At 37.1% G+C, this 20033-nt stretch overlaps 1 protein-coding gene across 2 annotated transcripts in view; it reads right to left on the bottom strand.

Annotated features, from left to right (window-relative positions):
* The window catches only part of LOC129262463 (histone-lysine N-methyltransferase ASH1L-like), a 48821-nt gene that overhangs the window by 17459 nt on the left and 11329 nt on the right, over window positions 1-20033 (bottom strand). For both annotated transcript variants that reach the window (XM_064099762.1, XM_054900586.2), the window contains exons 5-10: window positions 7929-8037; window positions 4607-4712; window positions 3418-3665; window positions 2737-2845; window positions 887-1039; window positions 45-288 (exon numbers count right to left, since the gene is read on the bottom strand). In XM_064099762.1, the coding sequence (XP_063955832.1) occupies window positions 45-288; window positions 887-1039; window positions 2737-2845; window positions 3418-3665; window positions 4607-4712; window positions 7929-8037 (969 nt within the window). The remainder of the gene's footprint in view (window positions 1-44; window positions 289-886; window positions 1040-2736; window positions 2846-3417; window positions 3666-4606; window positions 4713-7928; window positions 8038-20033) is intronic.

The raw sequence follows: 20033 nt of genomic DNA, 5'->3' as shown, positions 1-20033 counted from the left end.
ATGACACCAATGACAATGATGTCACTGTCTAGGATGACCCTCACCTTTCCCACTCCTATCCATGGTGTACTGTCTCTCCGCGCTGTTGGTCCGTTGGCTGCTACCGGTCTCCCGCTTCTTGAGGATGCCCTCCCGTATCCTCTTCACCCTCTCTATGTTCCGCAGCAAGAAGAGTCTGTTGTCGGCTACAAAGTTCATCTCCCGGTAGGACATGGGTTTAGGAAGGAGCAGCTCCCGGGGTCGTGACGACGGGGTTCCGTCTCCTCCTTCCTCATCTCGATGACCCTCCTGGTAACCATGGAAACAAAAATAGACATGGATTCATTAATTTTCATTTCATTTATTTTCAATTCAAGTAAAAGCATGTAAAATACATTCAATGATTAACATCGAAATGTGTATAGATACAAAGAATGTGGGAGAGTCGCAGAGACAATTGGTCTATCTAACGCTGGGCTCTTAAGTACCATAGTAAATTATACAAAGAAGAGAGTGAAGCGGGGTGGGGGGGTTCAATTGTAATAGCATACTTATATACTTACACTTCTATTTCATAATTCTCTGAAATTACAGGAGATCCCGCTCATGCGCACGTGCACCATTACGTTCATAGCATGATCTTCCATAAACACCGACAACATTTTGGACAGTAAATTTCTTTACTTTGCGGATTTAGGGACCTTTTCTTCAGTTTGCTTTTGATTGCTTCTGTTGTTTTTTATTTTCTATTGTTATCATCTTCTGAATTTTTCTCTGCATTGTATATAATTTGACAAAACTTGTTAATTAAGAGGGAAGAAAACAAAAAGCATGGCTGCTATAGGTGGTGATAGGTTTTTGGATGATTTTGCTCCTAAAAATGCACATAAAAAGGGAAACCACTTACAAGGTTCTTCTTCATGATCTTGCTCTGTCGACTGTTCTTGGATGTCGATGACCGCTTGACCGCGACCTTGTTCTTCTTGACCACCGTGGTAGGTTTCTGGGCCCTTCCGCCGATGTACCCTCGACACGTCTCGTGACCGCAGTTACACTCTTGCTACAAGGGGAATACAAATATTCAGAAAGAGTAAATTTATAGAGAAAATAATATAATTTCTATGAAAAAGGGACACAATACAAATAAATATTCAGAAAGAGTAAATTTTATGGTGGAAATAAGATCATTTCTATGAAAAAATTGAACACATGCCAGATAAAATATGATACTTTGCCTTCTGTCCAAGTTAAAAAAAAATAGGCTACTAAGTTTTCTTCTTCTACTAAGTTTTCTTCTTGTAAGACAAAAATTCTATGATCTAATTAAATTTGTAATTGAAAGAAAACCCTGATTAAACAATACAAGCCTTCCTACTGTACCTCAATCCATATATATGCACTGTACACAAATCTAATTAGCATAAATTACTTTTGAGTTGAAAACGCAGCCCACGAGCATTACCTATTCATGCCAGCTGAAAAAAGCTGACATAAATAGATAATAAACAAGGCCAGCATACAGCATAAAGGTTAGCTGGGGGGTTATGGTATGTTGTAATAGTCTTGTGTTGTGTATGTTTATTGTTATGTTGATGTGATGACATCATCATCACATGACTAGTCACATGTTCTGTTATATGTGTCACTGTACACTGGCCTTGCTTGCTCACTGCCTCCAGCCTATTAGCAAGCAAGGCCTTTCTTAATACTCAAGCAAAAGATAAGCAAACTTTTTGATGGTTATTGAAGAAACCACCACGTCATGGTTCAATTTCCCAAAGCTCATGCATAAACATGTTTGACAATAGACTTTAGTGCTATCACCCAATAGCCAGAGAGGAGGTGGGAATCTTTTATCATGATTCATGCATACAAATTAGATATTCATTACATAAGTAGACTTGAATTCATAATGACCAGCTCACAAAGGTGTAGCCTCCAAAGGCTAAGATGTAAGCAAGCGACCCTCTGGGTCTTCGAATTTCAATGGTCAGTTCCTATTCTAACTGTCATTTCCTATTCATATCGGTCTGTCATTGTTTTGACAATTGAAGGTATTCAAAGCACTCACAACAATGCAGAATAATGTGAATAACTTTCAGGAATTTGCTTAACAATGGTGGGGCGCTAAACCCCAATGAATTCATGATTGTTGCTAGGTTAGACAATGACATGTTAACTAGATAATTTCACATGTCATGCATACCTTTGAATGCATGGCTTATGACTGTCGCTAGGTCACGCAAAGTTATTAGAGGATTAGGGAAGAAATGCATAGATGAGCCATTAACTCAATGAGCCCAATTTCTTTTTTTTTTATTGTTTGAATTATACAATATTTCATTTTTTATACATTTGACAATAAGGACCAACTTGACTGAACCAAATAGTATTAAACAGTGCTAATTCCACAGGTTCAGGGAGGAATTAATCATTGTTTCACTTGACAATGAAGAGAAAATAAGAATATTTCATATAATAAAATAAAAAAGAAATAGTGAGTGGATGACATCAGTCTCCTCATTGCATACCCACCAAGATGTGCATAACTGTTTTGTGAAATTAAGCAAAACTTTAAAATTATTTTATAACCGATTTTGATGAAATTTTCAGTGTTATGCTTATTTAACTTTCCGTTATTCATTCAAATTAACTTTTTGCTCGGTTTGGACTTGACCCATAATATTAATTGCTTTACATCGGAACCAAAAATTGAAACCCATCCACACATGAATGAGAATCCATGATAATGCCTACCTGTGTCTCCATGTTGAATGAGTGGAAGTTGTAGTCATATGTGAGCTCCTCCCCTGGTTCAATGTCTCTCAAAGCAAACATTCCTATTCTGTACAACCCGTTCACCATCCTGAAGAAAAAAAAGGTTACAATTGAAGATAGATATATCGTGGAATAATTTTCCTGGTAACGCATCACAATTTGCTCCACTACTACACAAGAAGTCTTTTATGTAGCATATTGTTACATACCACTGTTCAGAATTTTAGGGCTTTTCTTTTGATATGACCAGAAATGCCAATCAAATTTGGTAAGCAAAATAATTTCCTGTGTATCTATCAAATCTAAGAATACACTTTTCAGAAATAATCAATGCATTAAATTTCAATTTGACTACTCCCCCCCATAATAAAAACTAAATGTACAGGAGGAGGCGCGATAGCTCAGTCTGTAGAGCGGGGGTTTCGGATTCCGGTGACCCAGGTCCGATTCCCACTTGGTGCGCTAATGCCCTTACAAGCATTCATGCTTTCTTCACAATCAAGTAAAAAAAATCACCACCATCACATGTAAAGAACCAAATAATAAAGTCAAATTTCCTTTTCCCTCATTGCTTTAAAGTAAAAACATACTGCACGGATGAGTTCTATAATGATCGAAAAATCCTTGTACCTGAAAATAAACAGATTCATTTATACATACCATTTCTGCATCTCGCAATTGGGATTGCAACTATGGTTGACGAAACGACCCTCGTTGCCATAGCGATAGCCATCTATCACCATCCCTCCGTCCAGGTTGAGACAGTAGTGATGCTTCTGGTACTGATAGTCGTCGAGCGCCCTCTTCCACAGCTCCTTGACGCTGATCACCTCGCCCAAGTACTCGATGATGAAAGAGCCATGGCGGATGGGTTGAAGGGTCTTTACTCCCCACCCTCGAGACTCCGTCTGCGGTAGACAACATCATTGAATATAGATTATAAAGCTCTTTCACATTATAGTTATTTGCTCCATTCCCCACCCTCGAGACTCAGTCTGTCGTACGAAACATCATTGAATACAGATCATGAAGCTCTCTCACAATTATAGTCATTTGCTCTGTTCCCCATCCTTGAGACTCGATCTGCGGAACACAACATCATTGAATACAAATCATACAGCTCTTTCACAATAACAGTTATTTTCTCTGTTCCCCACCCTCGAGACTCAGTCTGTTGTACAAAACATCATTGAATACAGATCATGAAGCTCTCTCAAAATTATAGTTATCTTCTCTGTTCCCAATCCTTGAGACTCGATCTGTGGTACACAACATCATTGAATACAAATCATACAGCTATTTCACAGTTTTAGTTATTTGCGATGAAATCACATAGATATTTCCAAATTGGTTGATTGCTCTTTTTAAACTTCAAATGACAGAGGAATCACAATATAACCATCACATTTCAAAGATGTAGGCTTAACGGGGAATCCCATTTATCTGAGCACAAAGACAATTCTTGGCAAATACTTCAAGGGTAAAAGGAATAGAATTTTGGTACACATACATTGATGTTCATATTAGTTACATTCTGTGGACTTACTTCAAATATAGATCTATATCCTGGAATGGTTGTTACATTTGGTACATTGCACATATCTTGTTCCATTTTTACTGAACGAACATTTTCAATAAAAAAAAGGGGTAAAAGATATACGCATCAGAGTTGAGTCCAATAAATTTCAATTTCTTCCTTTCAAAACTGTATATTCCTGAGAAACCTTGATAGTGACTGGTCCTTGGGGATTGTTACCATAACAGTTAACACTGAATGCTAAAATGTAATTGATTGTAGGGTTGAATGCAACAGGACCTGGCGATGGTAGGGAAACGTATCGGCACTCACCATGAATCTCCTAAGTCCTGGACTCCAATGATGTCTTTGGATGTTTTGGTTTGAGCACTGGTCACCACACGGACAGGACGCAGAGGAACATTCATGTTGGATCAGCCTGATAACAGGAAAACAAAGAACAATGATCCCAAAATTGATTATTTAAGAATTCACATTTGGGGGTTTACAGGGAGGATAATGTGGCTATTTCAGAATGAATTCCTGGATGTGGGGATTACTCAATGCTTACAGGCATGAGTAATTCTCTGAGTAATTCTCGATCTGTTTTTACATAAAAAGGGAAAGTGGAGGGAAGGTTGTATGATGATGATCTCTCCCTCCACATCCCTTGTAAGATCTTAATTACTTATACGATTGATGATTGTGATGATGGTGATGATGGTGATGATGATGGTGATGATGATGATAATGATAATGATGAAGATGATGATGGTGGTGATGATGATGATGATGATGGTGATGATGATAAATGATGATGATGATGATGATAAAGATGATGATAAATATGATTATGATACAGATGATGAATATGATTATGATGATAGTGATGATGATGATGGTGATGGTGGTGACGATGATGGTGATAATGGTGATGATGGTGATGATGATGACGATGATGATGATGGTGATGATGATGATGGTGGTGATGGTGATGATGATGATGGTATAGATGATGGTGGTGATGATGATGATGATGATAATGATAATGATGATGATCAATGATGATAGTAATGATGATGGTGATGATGATGGTGATGATGATGGTGATGACGACGACGACGATGATATTGATTAGGAAACAAAAATAGTTAAAACGAGAAATAGAAAATGGAAACCCTCTAAACATATACAAACTGAAAACAAACGAATTGGAAAGTAACTAGAAATTCCAAGGGACGTGTACAACAAAGTACACCAGAGCTCAAACGATTGATAGCACACACAAACCAGGCACATTTCACGCTACCCTGGAATAATCATTGCTCTGCTGAACACATGAATACATAGGCAGACAATCTAGACGTAGCAATACTTGTGAATGAATGCTTGGTCTCCCCCCCCCCCCATAATAAAGCTTGCTTCCCCTCCCCATTCAGACTGTCACATTTTGCACAATGATTCCAACATTCCTTAATTTGTCTTGCATGTAAAGTTTTCACAATTACCCCCTTGTCCGAACAGGTAAAGAGATACAGTGAGCGTATCCTCACTATTCATTACATACCAAGTACATGTACAGGGTTGATTCAGGGGAACCACTGTTCACACTATCAAAAATCATTGTATAGTAATACAAAATGACTCTAATTGAATTCAAATCAAGATATTATGAATCAAGTAGCCACAAGCCTGAATGTTTTACAACAAAGAACCATTCAATACAAGGATCACAATTATGTAGAACTAGTCTAAAGCCAAGATCATTAAAGTATTTAATCTAAAATCTCTTTTAAAATGTGATACTCAGTGAAAGGAAGAAAAAAAACATCTCTACAGAGCATATTTTCAGATTTCTGTTCAAATTCACACTTTTGTATTGGACCTTAAAAAACATTTATGAAAGACTTAATTGGACCTAAATGAAAATTTAAATGAAAGATGCCATATATATATTCAATATATATATGGCATCTTTTGTAACTTATGAGAGCTAATCATAAACAGATTGTAGGTGAATTACCCTCGACCCCTCATTCCCCCACCCACATCATGAGAAGTTGGTTGTCTGTCCAAAATGCTATTTAACGGTTCATATACTTCCTTGATGTAATAATTTTCCTACACATAGCTACACAGAGTATATGCACGCATCTTTCGAAAGTGAGATGACTTTTTTTGTTCTCTACACGTTTATGCGTCGACATCCACTCGTCTGAACTGCCTCCTAATCACGCAAAGGGTGATGGGGGTTAATTCAACAGAGCCCAGGCCAGAAGTACGCCATGACAGAGAGCCTCCCTCTCCAAACCCCTATCAGATTAAAGCAATGATCTCATAGCTAAATTAAGATGAGCAGTTAGAGAATGAGTAAGACCCGCACTTACTCATTCTCTCCTTTGATTCATTCATGAGTCACTATCAACAAATTTCTCCTGTATATCAACCCCGTCCATTAGACCCAGACAAAGCTCCCACAAAGCCCCCCCCCCCCCCCCTGTCTAACAGATCCCTGATCAAAATAGTTTAATTACTTCCCCAGACATGCCTTGATTCGGGATGAAATATATTCCGTGGAAGAAAATTAATATCCCATGGGTAATTGTACACCCCCTCTCACCCAACATTTGGGAGCTAAAATGATCTCATTCAAAGCCATGGGATTAGCAAAGCGAAATAAAGTGTGATTTACTTCGGGGAATACTTCCATACTTTCATATGCAGAGGAATTCTGGAAAATTGAATCATCCTCATGAAACTAAATGCAGCTGTCATACTAAGATTCATTGCAACATTACAATGCACACATTCATGAATCATATGACAGAGAATTCTATGAAGAGAGAAAGAATTTCTGAATGACAGATTAAAAAAAAAGGTTGCAGTATGCAACCCAAGGCAAGGCTGTATTTTGATTACAATTACTGCTTCAATGGCTTCTTCCCTCAGAAAGGATGGAGATCTGTTTGTCCCCTGGTTGCTTAATCACTTACAAGCCTTCCAGGGACTAACATTACTTTTCAAATTCGAAATCTTATTAGTAATTAAAATCATTGAGTAAAAGATTTCAACAAAATGCTGCACTTGCCTAGTATGCTCAAACCCTCCTACACACAAGACATTTTGTGAAACAGTCATAAACATTGCCAGCTAAATTTCCTGTGGGCCAGATCTTGAGCCAGATCTCGCTGTTGATTTGTAGGCAATATTGCACATGATGATTAATATAATCATGCATAAAAGTTATAATAATAATAATAATATAGGATTTATTTAGTGCACGTATCCACCTTGTTAAGTGCTCAAGGCGCTCCCATATTGCCCCAGCTAAAAGAGTCTACCGATTCTGGTGCTTACAGCTAATTACTTCCTGCCGGTGCCCATTTACTTCACCTGGGTTGAGTGCAGCACAATGTGGGTAAATTTCTTGCGGAAGGAAAACACGCCATGGTTGGGAATCGAACCCACGTCCCTCAGTTGGAAAGACAAGAGTCTCAACCACTTGACCACTACGCCCCCAAGTTTGCCAAGGATCAAGCGCTAACCCTTGTGATATGAGGCCTTGAATTCCCCTTTTTAGCAGACAGACAAACAAAATCAAACATTTGTCTCTGATTGATTTCTTCCTTTCATTCAAATAAAATGTCTTACTGACCTGTTGAGGCAATCTTCGCCACATCCTTTCTCTTCTGAGTTGTAGGGCCTCTTGCAGCTGCATCTGACATTCTCCGTTTGGACGCTGGGTTTCATTTCAAAGTAGATGTCTGCAGAAAAAACACAAAATAAAAAGAAACAGAGAACAAATTTATTAACAAAATTGTCACAGAGAGCAATAAGAAGTGTAATATGTATGGAGCATTTTGATTGGTGGGGGGGGGGGGGGGGTTGGGAGAAGGTAAACTGATATATTTTCATTTTCTGTTATTCCTGAACAGCATTTATGAGCAAAATGTAACAAAGACATTTTCTGCAGTGGCTTTTCTCCCCTTCAATTTTATAATAATCAAGAAAGGGGCAACTGTGGTAGGAGCCATAAATTTGGATTAGGATATTCAAAGGGCCTTTTCACACGTGAATCTTGAATCATCATTGTAATGATGATTGCTATTGTAATCGTGACTGTGATTAGTGTTTGTGATTCTAATCATAATCTAGTTTGGTTTCACACGTGCTAAATATTCTTCATTAGCCTTATTCTCACTGGAATCATTCAAATTACGAATTTTTTTTTACCGTGTGAAAGGGCAGAAATTTATATGAAAACAAAGTAATCTTCTCTTTCCCATACAAAATACATGTAAATCAACTGAAATTAAAAACAACAAGAGTATCCAATCATGCCCAAAAAAAAAATCCTTTGACTGCACAATGAGTCATGAGAGATTTTTACCTAAAATATGAAAAAATACCAGTAATAAAAAGGCAGTTTATCTGCCACTCTCTAAAAACAATGTACGGTAACCTTATCTTCACCATTAATCTGTATTCTAAGAAAAATATTACATAAAAGATCACTCTAAAAATAAGAGTTACATACGTTATGAATGTAAAAAAAAAGGAACTAAGACATAGAACAAAGAAACATAAGGCTTGCACAAAAGCCAGCACCAAGCTCGGGGAAAATATTCCTCTCATGAAGCATTAGATGTTATATTGCTGCACAGCCACAATAGGAGTTATTTATAGGGATGGTTGTGAAGAAGTTGTCATCGTGGTGAGGGGAATAGACACATATATTAACCTTTGAAGATGAGAAGGCGGTATGATGTTAAAGGGAATCGCTCCTGAAAGCGAGCAATCGACTCCAACATAATTGGAACGCGGTGATGCCATGGAAATGGATCGTTTCTGGGAATTTTGATTATCCTAAGGGATATTTTTGTGTCAAGTTTTACTAGATGTGTTTAAGGGTTTCTGTGTAAAAGAGATTTGGGTGCAACAATGACCTACATAGAAACTAGGACAGTTTTCGCTTGAAATTCAAACAATCCACTTTATAATCATTTTTTCCCCTAAAAATCCATAAAGTAATAAGATCTATTCAATTATTAAGGTAATTGCATTTTCAACCTTTGTACAGTTCTGTTAAACACAATTTAGCTTAATAAATCCATATCATAGCAGAGCTTTTACTTCCTTTTAATAACAATATAGTTTTGGGTCCTCTTGGTTAATCACGTGTACTTCTGATAAACCTCACCACCCCCCCTCTTTCTTTCATTCTGTCTCTACATCTCTATTTCTCCCTCTCCCCTTCTCCTCCTCCTCTTCCTACCCACATCTTTCCTTCTCTTTTCCTTCCAAAATGCGAGACTTTTTCCCCGCCAGTCACTCGTTCGAATGAATCTGGACATTTCACAATATCATCACATACATGCATTCACAAACATTACATAACATTTCATTCCTACATGTATCTATGTATATTCCTCGACACATTATTACACAGGACAACATATAACCCCTCCCCCGCCAAAAAAAAAACCCAACCCCTTTAATAACAGCGATCATTTCCCTCCGAGGCAGATCCACTCTGTTCCTCAACACCTTGTAATTAAGCTACACCACAGGACGCACGAAAGCAGAAGCAATGAGAAACGAAAAGCCGTGAAGTAGATACAGATTGTGTAAACTTGTGGAAGAGAATGCCGGAATTGACAGGTAAATAGAAAAGCCAGACAGGAAAAGTTCAAGTCAGTATTCTCTAGGAGAGTTAAATCATGTTTGGTAATACCATGGACCTATTACGAATGGACATTCAACGAATCCACTCCTTTGACACAGAGACCGTCGCCGCTAATCCTTTTATAAACAGAGCGCTGGCAGCTGACACCCATCAAGCCGGTCGTAAAACATGCTCTCACTGATTGACAGCGGAAATCAATTGTACGCTGCTCCTACCCATTGCGATGTTGTTCGTTCACTTTATCAAAAGCAACGCACAGCAGCGAACGTTAGCGCTATGAAAATGATAGCAGAAACAAGAAAACAGGCGTGCATAAACGTATTTTTTACGTACATCGCTAACAACCGGAAATGAAATGCATTGACATCACCTTGCAGATCCGTATATCTACGGCAAAAAAGCAGTTGAAATTCGACGAAAAAATCTGCGGAAAAACGTTAAAATCTCAGCTTTTTCGGACAGTATCGATGTCGATAGTAGCGCTTACCTTCGGTCAGAAGTTGATTTTCATTTGGGCATAAAATTCCACAGGATTGATGAAATTTAACGGGATTTTTTTTGATGGACAGACGACAATCGCACATTATAGAGAGCCTAAAATAATGTACTGAAAAACCGGATATGAATTGCGCATTGCATTCTAGGTAATGTAAGGACTTTCCCTATTGGCAATCGGGGCTACAACATGACCGTCTTTGGTCGAAAGAGGGCCAGTGATCGATCGGTGACGATCATCGGGCGAAAGGAGCTTGTGTAAACAATCACCCCGGGTGGTCGTTGTAAAAACCGCGTAAAGAGAAAGTTAAGGGTTAGACAGCAATTTTGACAGCTGGAAACAGGTGGTGGTCATAAAATGCTCTCGTTGAATGTCCATTCGTAATAGGTCCATGGTAATACCAAGTTCCCACAGTCATGATTCGCACCATATTATAAACCGTGGTCTAAATCATGTTGTAATCGTAGCGATCGTGTGAGATCTTATCAGAACTTGAGGTTAGACGTGGCAATCATTTTCATTGTAGAGCACATTTTGGGACTGCTCAAAAAAAAATCCCAATCAGCTCCTAAAAGCCAATCGTAACTGATGCACAACGGTTGGAACAAGGTATAAAGCGTTAATAATATGAATTTATAATCCAATCTTATAAAAGTGTGGTGGCTGCCAAATCTTTTTTTTTTTCAGCCAGTGATTCTTTGTGAAAATTTTAAACAAAAAATATCTCTAAGTATATAAAGTTATCATGTTTTTTTTAAACAGGACCCTTTGAACATGTATCTTAAAAAATCTGTTGTTGGATATCTGAATTAAGGCTACCGAAAGAGATTGTGTCCTGAATTTTCAGCCCATGAACCTCAAAAAGAAAAGAAACAATGTTTCATCTTGATCGAGTGCCAGACCAATATATTTTTTAATGTAAATTCGCAAAATTCATTTAGTGAAAAATGCATTCTTATTTGACATCCTCCATGCATAGCTGTTTTAGGGTATACAGATTTATCACTGAACTAGTGACAGGCACCCTGAGAAGATGAACAAAACTTAAAATAGTATTTAATGTTTGAATTTTAAGGATAATTTTAGGTATAATTATAGAAAGAACAAGTTTTAAAAAGGTTACAATGACCATTTCCACAGTTAAAACTCTTAGTATTTCAAATAGGATAAATATTTAATCTACAGAATGTGTAAAGAAAATTTATCCTATTTTGATTTATATTCAAAATTTATTATGGAGGGGATGGATTAAATATCATAAATGGATGAATTTCTTAGTCTATAACATCACAAAGCAAGATTTCTTACTCAAGTCCATTATTTGGTATAAAATTATATCCTATTTTATATTATGCAAACTCTGCCCTGCCCCTCTCCCCAAAACATAACTTCCAAAATATGAAACCTTTCAAATGTGTGTATTGAGTGAGTGTGTGTGTGGGGGGGTATTAAACCTGAATAAATATTTGCCTGTTTTTAGGGAAATAGGTCACATCACGTAAACTTGGTATCTAGATGAAAGGATGATTTGCTAAACGCAAGAGGAAGGAATGGGGGCTGATCGTGAATGTCACACGGAATAAATCAACATTTTCCTTCACATAGGAGATTACATCTTGAAACAAACATGGTCTAAGTTGGTTAGCTAATGATCTATTCCTGTGCGTATACCCCTTCTTTTCCTGTTTTTTTCCCCTTCACTTTCTTCTCAAATCAAACATGTGTTCACACTACCAAGAGTTACCGTTGTATATATATTTTTTAAATCGTACTTTACATTAGAATCATCATGTACAGTACCAGTCACCATTCTTTGAATCACTTTTACCTGTTTCAACCCAAGAACAATAGATTCGGTCAACTGAATCTATTGTTCTCTGGCTGAAACAGGTAGTAGCCAGTCAAAGAATTGTGACTGGTAGTGATTGCATAATGTACTTTCTGCTGGAATCCCATTTGGAATCAAGTTTTTAAACCAAAATATCACAATCTACAGTGTTGTAATTTGTGTTATACAAAACGTCTCTGGTTTGTCAGGCTGAACATGATTCCCAAGTTGCCGGTTTGGTATTTTCATAATTAACTTATTTCTTCAAATAAATTCCTTATTTTGAATTCTCTTTGACAAATCATTGTCTGAATGTGATGGATATCTCTTAACAAAAGTTGTGATGTACATGTTCCTTTTGAAATTATGCTCATACATGCAGATGACACCAACAAATTTATGCATCATAAAAAAGACTAGAAATTTGATGTGTCCAAAGGACGCAGATGCCCCCGCTTGACGCGATCAGAAATTCATTCAATATGATTGAACTTAATATCGTGCAGAAACCAATATGACCTTAATAGTTTCTTGAGACAATTTTCATTAGAATTCAGCGTCTGAATCGACTTAATGCCATCATTCAGGAATATCAACGAAGAGCAAGAATTGATTTGCCTAGAGGAAGCCGACTAAGCGATATACGCTCCCCAAAGTACCTTACCGAGTCCAGATTACTCCCGATGATAAAAGCTCTTCAGGTTTTTTGATCAGACAAGATTGAATTATACTTCCTTTGCCATCCTCTTAAATCGGGCAGGCATCCAACCTCAGCGCTTCTCCACTCCTCGTAAGAAATTTATTGATTCTCGATTTACATCGCCAAGTTCTTTCGTCTTATCGTAGCGGACAGTGTGAGCATTATTTTTGGTGGTCTCAGATTAGATCACCCTGGTTAGAGCCAGAACGGCCTTATCTTTAATATTTTAACACAGTATTAGATCACACTCCATTAGTACGAGTCTTTTCCATCTGTTGGTTTACGGCTTCTGATCCTATCAGTAAATCGTATATCAAAAACCCTCACACGCGATCTCACTATCATGTTTCGATATAGAGATAGCTTCAGGGAGATCTTCATCGAATCTAGAAGGTTGTTTAACTGGTCTTTTGAACGTTTGCAAAATACATAAACATAAAAAATTTAGGTAGAAAACACAAAATGCAAATAATTAGCTATCATAAAGGAGCATCTAGCATGGATACACATAGGCTTGCAAGCAAAAAGCTGTTCGAGGACGTGACTGAATTCAGCATCAAATTTTGCGTAAAGGTACATATTATGAATTCTAAACATATGAGAAGTTCAGTCATTGCAAATGTGAATTAGCATTATACGAGGGGGCAATAAACAGAAGCCTTAAATTTAACAGTAAAAATGTTGAAAATTGCAACATATGGATGTTAAAAATACAGATGGGAAACGAAAGAAAGTGAAAATAACAGGAGATATTCGGCAAGACAAGGCAAGAAAACACACATAAAACACAGAGAAACACCCACTCCATAAAAATGGGCGCATGAACGAGGTCTATAAGACGTCATTGCCATGGCAACGCGATCAATTTGCTCTCTCATAGCTCTAATAAATCAGGTGTTTACACCATACGCAGCTCCCTCATTTCTCCTCTCCCTCTCTCTAGCTTTTCTTCCAGTATAGATTGATTAAACTTGTATAACGAGTCCATTAGTCGGTAAAGTGATTCGCAAGCAGCTCAACGGAGCTTATATCCTGGCCACCCAGACAATTCTACGTCAATAAAGCACTTAGGTACGGAGAGGACTCCCACCCCCGCCCCCCCCCCCCCCACCCCACCACCCTTCCTTCTTTACCATAAATCCCACAATTCTTAAAATATGAAATATAGCATATACTTTTTTTCCTGTATGGCATTTCAAAAGAAACTATTTTGAAAACATTTAATGTAAAAAAAATATTGCAGGAGTTTTTATCTCATTTATTTATAAAAATTGGTCAAGAAATTTAGGTTAAATATTACATGCAGAGTTTGAGTTTTACAAATACAGATTCAATCAATTCAATTTCCCCTATTCATTAATATGTTTTTTTCTTTTACATGGGAAAAATAGCTTATTCAAACATCTTTTTTATTCAATGCCATATTAACAGAACATGAATATTTTTATAAGAGCTTTCATCCCCTTTTGAATAAATAATGGACTAGAAAATCTTGAAGAAAAAAAAATCACACTTGGCTGAGCTGAAGTACAGGTCTAGCAACCTTCTCAAATGATCATATTCTCTTGAAAGCCTATTGTACTTCTCCTACACTCGAACGCACTCCTGCTGTGCGACATTCATGCTTGGGCGATCACTCATGCAGCGTGAACAATGTCTAAAGGATATCTTAGTGAGAATGAGCGATGCCTTGCGCAATGAATTCAAGGAGTGTTCGATCGCGGAAGCAAAAGACGAAAATATAATTATGCGATCGGTGCTAATAGGAAACTCATATAATGGATGACATCGACGACAGCTCACACAATCCACCTGTTGATCCCGCGTCCGCCTATGTGAGCACACGCTTGCAGGAATTTAGGTGAATGACGACGCAATTGGAAATTTGTTTACGCTTAATCGATTCGTGGCATTGTCGTTGTTAAGGCAAGAAGTAATAAGTGCTTTCTCTCATACTAACTGAAAGCGAACAGTTCCTGAATTTGGTGTCTAAAAATCATTACAGACAGCTGTACAGCATTGATTTTAATTGGTCAAAAATGCAAGTTTCAGTTCTCAATCAATTATGTAGACATAAAATTTGATCGTCTGTCACAAATCCGCAAAAACTCTGAGAAAATATGTCTACAAATAAATGTACAAAGAGAACTACTATTTGGCATCATGATCCTAATTATAAGTAACAAAACAAGTTGTACATTAATGTCAGTTGTTTGTCATGAATGATTAAGCACAAAATAACTTATTTTCTAAATTTGTTATCATAGGATGGCATTCTAAAATCAATGGCAATAAACTTTCTACTTCTCAAAGGGATGGTCCGGGCTGAAAGTATGTATAGCTTGATAAATAGAGTAGAATTCACTGAGCAAAATGCCGAAAATTTCATCAAAATCGGGTAAGAAATAACAAAGTTATTGAATTTTAAAGTTTGGCAATATTTTGTGAAAACAGTCGTCATGAATATTCATTAGGTGGGCTGACGATGTCACATCTCCACTTGTTCTTTTGTATTTATTATATGAAATTAGGTTTATTCAAATTTTTTCCTCCAAGAACTAGAAAAATTGGATTGTCAACTGATTTAGTGCATTAGATATTTATTGCTGCAACTTATTTCATTGTAAGGGAGACATATTATTCGCACAAGTATGAAATAATGAAAAAATATGATTTTATGTAATAACATTTATAAGAAAACGGAAAGTGGAGATGTGACATCATCAGCCCACCTAATGAATATTCATGACGACTGTTTTCACAAAATATTGCTAAACTTTAAACTTTATATTATTTGTTATCCGATTTTGATGAAATTTTCGGCATTTTGCTCAGTGAATTCTACTCTATGTATTAAGATATAAATATTTTCAGCCTGGACCATCCCTTTAGTTATGTCCACCATCTCATTGAAACTTTGTACTCATATGGGTAAGAAGCATGCATTACATGCAGTTTTGCTCAACATAATATACTGAATATTCACAGGCCCGTATTCTGAAGTCAGGTTTAACTTAGACCATGGTCTAACTCTGTGCTAAACTTATGGGAAGCCAAAAGAGTCAATTTTTTTATTAAGTTGTATGTTTCTTATGTTTACTGTGCTCTTTCCTGATTCATCCATGGTGAAGACAATCATCTTTTTATACTTCCTAGACAATTGTGAATGATTAGAGATCAAAATGTGCTGAAATATGATATTTCTACTGTTAGTGATTTATGTAACAATTGGCTATCCATTCTTAAACCACAACTATAACCCGAGTTTAAGTTAAACCCGACTTCAGAATACGGGCCAATGTATCGGGGGGGGGGGGGGGTTCACAAAGGGTTAAGTGTGACTTAGAGTCATTCTTAAATGCAGATGCACACATGAATTGTAACACGCAATCTTATTTGTTAACACGCAGTAGAGGGCGCCCTCTTAGCATGATTTGACAAGTGCGGTGATGCCTTTTATACCGCATGCAACTGGGAATTTAAGCGAGACTTGTAAGTAAATCACACGTAAATCTTTGTGAAACACCCCCCTGGCCACATTGATATCAAATATCTACTAGCTGAAACAAAACATCCAGTCACGTATCAAACGCTAATCAATGAAAGTGCCTCCTCTAATTTCAACTTAATTGTAGAATCAAGGAAGTGCTATCTAATCTAATAAAGTTCAACCAAATGCATTACCCTCAAACAGGAGAAAGACTACCTCAAGAATATATGCAGATCCATTTCATGTGTATGTCATTGAATTGACCAAAGTTTGCTACACAAACTAAATACTATAAAGTTGTATTTTTTAAACAAAATTTAAATCTGAATAAAATTATCATCCTGCAAAGCAACTACTTTCTAGGTTTAAATGAAAATATAATAATATATTAATCCATGAATTATCATTATTAGTATTTGGTATGATTTTAAAAGGGTCATTTATTCCCAAAGTATGGCTGGAATTGACATTTATTTTTAAAAAGTAAAATGCCAAGTTCATCTTCCTTTAAATAGCCATTCATTAAAAGGAATGTGGAGTGAATGTTAGGCCATACATAATACACATGCAAACCATGCACTAACTGTGAAAAATTATAATTCTATCATTTGCCCCACAGAATTAGATTTGGAGTTCTTCAACTTTAAGCTCCCATCAGCGTACCATATTACCCATTCAAATATGGAAGGATTGCCGTTTAATTTCATCAGCTGGAAATTGATCATCACAATCGTCTTAGAACGGCCGAGCCCATCCGTCTTACGTACCAACCAATCTTGTGGATAAGCTCTTTTTCATGAGTGGGAGGGTTTGCTTTAGGGCAATTTGGTTGCTATGGCGATAAGGTGCTCTCTATAACAGTCTTGTCAGTCTAAGTCTTCTTTTTGAAAATGGGGAATTAGCAGGATCATTTTGCTGCTGTCCTATCAATGCCATCATGGATTACACATTGTTATAAAATGGAATCATTATAAAGGATACCTTACAAAATTGTTATTTAACCCTCTAAAGACCTAATTCCAAACCCCACGCATTAAGCTACAAAAATCTTCCAAATCCCCTCAAACTAACAGAATTTTAGAGGTACAATGCCATGACATCTTCAAATAAAAAATATTGAAAATACCATTTACCATAAATATTTCATTCTAAAATTATCAATCGAGTCATGGAAAGGGAAGAATAGGAAAATACGAAACATATGACAAATTTGAATGAATTGATACATTATAATTGCCATAAATATGGAAGAAATATTATGAAGGGCAGCATTCCATTGAAGTGTGATTTAAAATTCTAGTTTTAGACTTGGCTAAAACTTATCAGAATACTACCTCCTGTGTCTGTACTGGGAGTATCATTTGCTATGGATTCCCTGATGTGTAATATGATTCTTTCGAGAGTCGACTAATTAAATTCCAATAAAATGTGGATTAGGTTATGAATAATATATGAAAAATCTACCCAAAGCTCAGGAAGATTGTACTGTATGCAAATAGTACAATACTGGCATGAATTAAGGGTCTCTTTCTCTGTGTATGGGTGTCTTTCTCCCCCTCTCTTTCTTTTGTTCTCTCTTTCTGTCTCTCTCTCCCCCTCTCTCTCTGCCCCTCTCTCCTTCTCTCATCTCATGTTGCTGCTAAGCAACAGTAGAGGCCATGAAATCAAGCTCCAGAGATGAAGGTTACAGATAAATGAGCGTTTCTCAGCCAAGTTTGACGATCTCAAGAGGTTTTCAAAACCAAGAAGGGTAGGGTAAAAAAAAAATGCTCCTTGAAATATTTCTTGCACTTGTTCGACATTTCAGAATCAGAAACCCTGAATCACATGGGAATGCCATGTAACCTATATAGGCGGTGACAGGAGAAAGGTTGTTGGCCCACACCAAAAGGAATGAGTGGGACTGAAAAATTAGTATTGTTACACTTTGCCACAAAGAAGTCAACATTGTGCTGTAAAATGAAACGTTCAATGTATGTTTCCAAGAACGGTTTCAGCCTATTCATCTCCAGGATCTTTTTTTCTTTAATACCAATATGCTGCCCAACTTTGGCAAAAGGAAGCAAGTGACACACGAGTCAAATTTGAGTTATTGTTGTGTTTTAAACACCCTTTTTAAGTTGCACGTTCAAGCAAAATTCGGGGAAGAAATGATCGTTCTATGGAAAGATATTGAAGAAAATATGCTGTTAAATTGCATTGACGCCTATCTAAATGGCGAACACACATTGCTTATTTACAACAATTGATACTTTTGTAACTTGCTTTCTTTCGCCAAAGTACAGCAGTATGAATGCAGAGGGGACTTTTATCCAAACTTAGATGTAATCTGAGACAAAACAGAGATTAAAGATTATTAGTGAAATTTTGCTTCACTTATTCTGATTAAATTTAAAAGTGTAGAACTACCAACACTAAAAGTCAGTAGAGGAGCCTTAATTTGTCAATATTTCCCTTTTTTAAACAGCAGTATCAGTGGCAGTCGTCATGAATGCTTGCATGTTAATGGGATTGAATTTTACATGTGAATCACCCATGCTGTCGTGCAGACTATGTGAACACCTTTCACATAAGAAATGGATGTGTTTTCTTGACACAACTAGAGTGAACTTACTGCGATTGTATTGAAAATGTGATTATCATTCTGATGCGAACAACCCTATTATTAGAATACACAATCAATAAAATGGCACAAATATTCACTGCTGAATGATACGTGCCGTATATGGTAAAACAACAACAATAACAACATTCATGGATGCTCAGATCCAAGCTTGGACCATCTTTAAATTAAATGCGGTTTTCTTTTATATGTGAACCAACCCTGTTATGAAGACTGTAGGGTCAGTGACAGTGATTGCGGTTGCTAGGATTCATGATGGGGGATATACACAGAGCATGGATGTGCAGCTATGCCTTGAATTTGAATGCTTCAAGAGCTGGGATGTGCCGTGGGAACTGGGGGGGAAAAGCGTCTTTATGGCAAAACACGAATGTGGGAGGCTAGCTCAGACATAAGCCAACTGTACGGCGTGTGACGTGACACGATGCCACTTTCCAGTTCCCTCCGTCTCTCTCAGCATTCTTTCTCACTCTCTCTTCCTCCACCTCATCCCACGCTCCCTTCTCGCCCCCCCCCCTTCCCCCGCTTCTTGCTTTCTCCACAAAGTTGAAAAAATAATATAATTTTGCTGTTCCCTCTATCTTTCTCACTCTCTCTTCCTCCACCTCATCCCACGCTCCCTTCTCATTCCCCCCCCCCTTTTTTGTTTTCTCCACAATTTGAAAAAATATATGATTTATGAGCTTTTTTTTAAGCACACATTTTACACTAATTGAAGTATACATTACAAAAATATATTATGAATGCAAGCCTGCATTATACGAAGGCTTAATTTATGTGCTGTTTATTAATCACATATAGGCCTAATCACTTGCAGTTTTTGCATTGTTTGAAATATTTGCATTAATGACATGCTATGTGGGCCTAGGTACCGTGGCTATTAAGAAACCACAGATCTGAAGCAAAATCTTTTTATACCGTACTGAATAAGATATCA

The sequence above is a fragment of the Lytechinus pictus genome, chromosome 5 (assembly GCF_037042905.1).
Source record: "Lytechinus pictus isolate F3 Inbred chromosome 5, Lp3.0, whole genome shotgun sequence".
In the NCBI taxonomy this organism is placed as follows: Eukaryota; Metazoa; Echinodermata; class Echinoidea; order Temnopleuroida; family Toxopneustidae; genus Lytechinus; species Lytechinus pictus.
The sequence above is the reverse complement of the archived record's forward strand: the minus strand, read 5'-3'. Positions and strand labels throughout refer to the sequence as shown.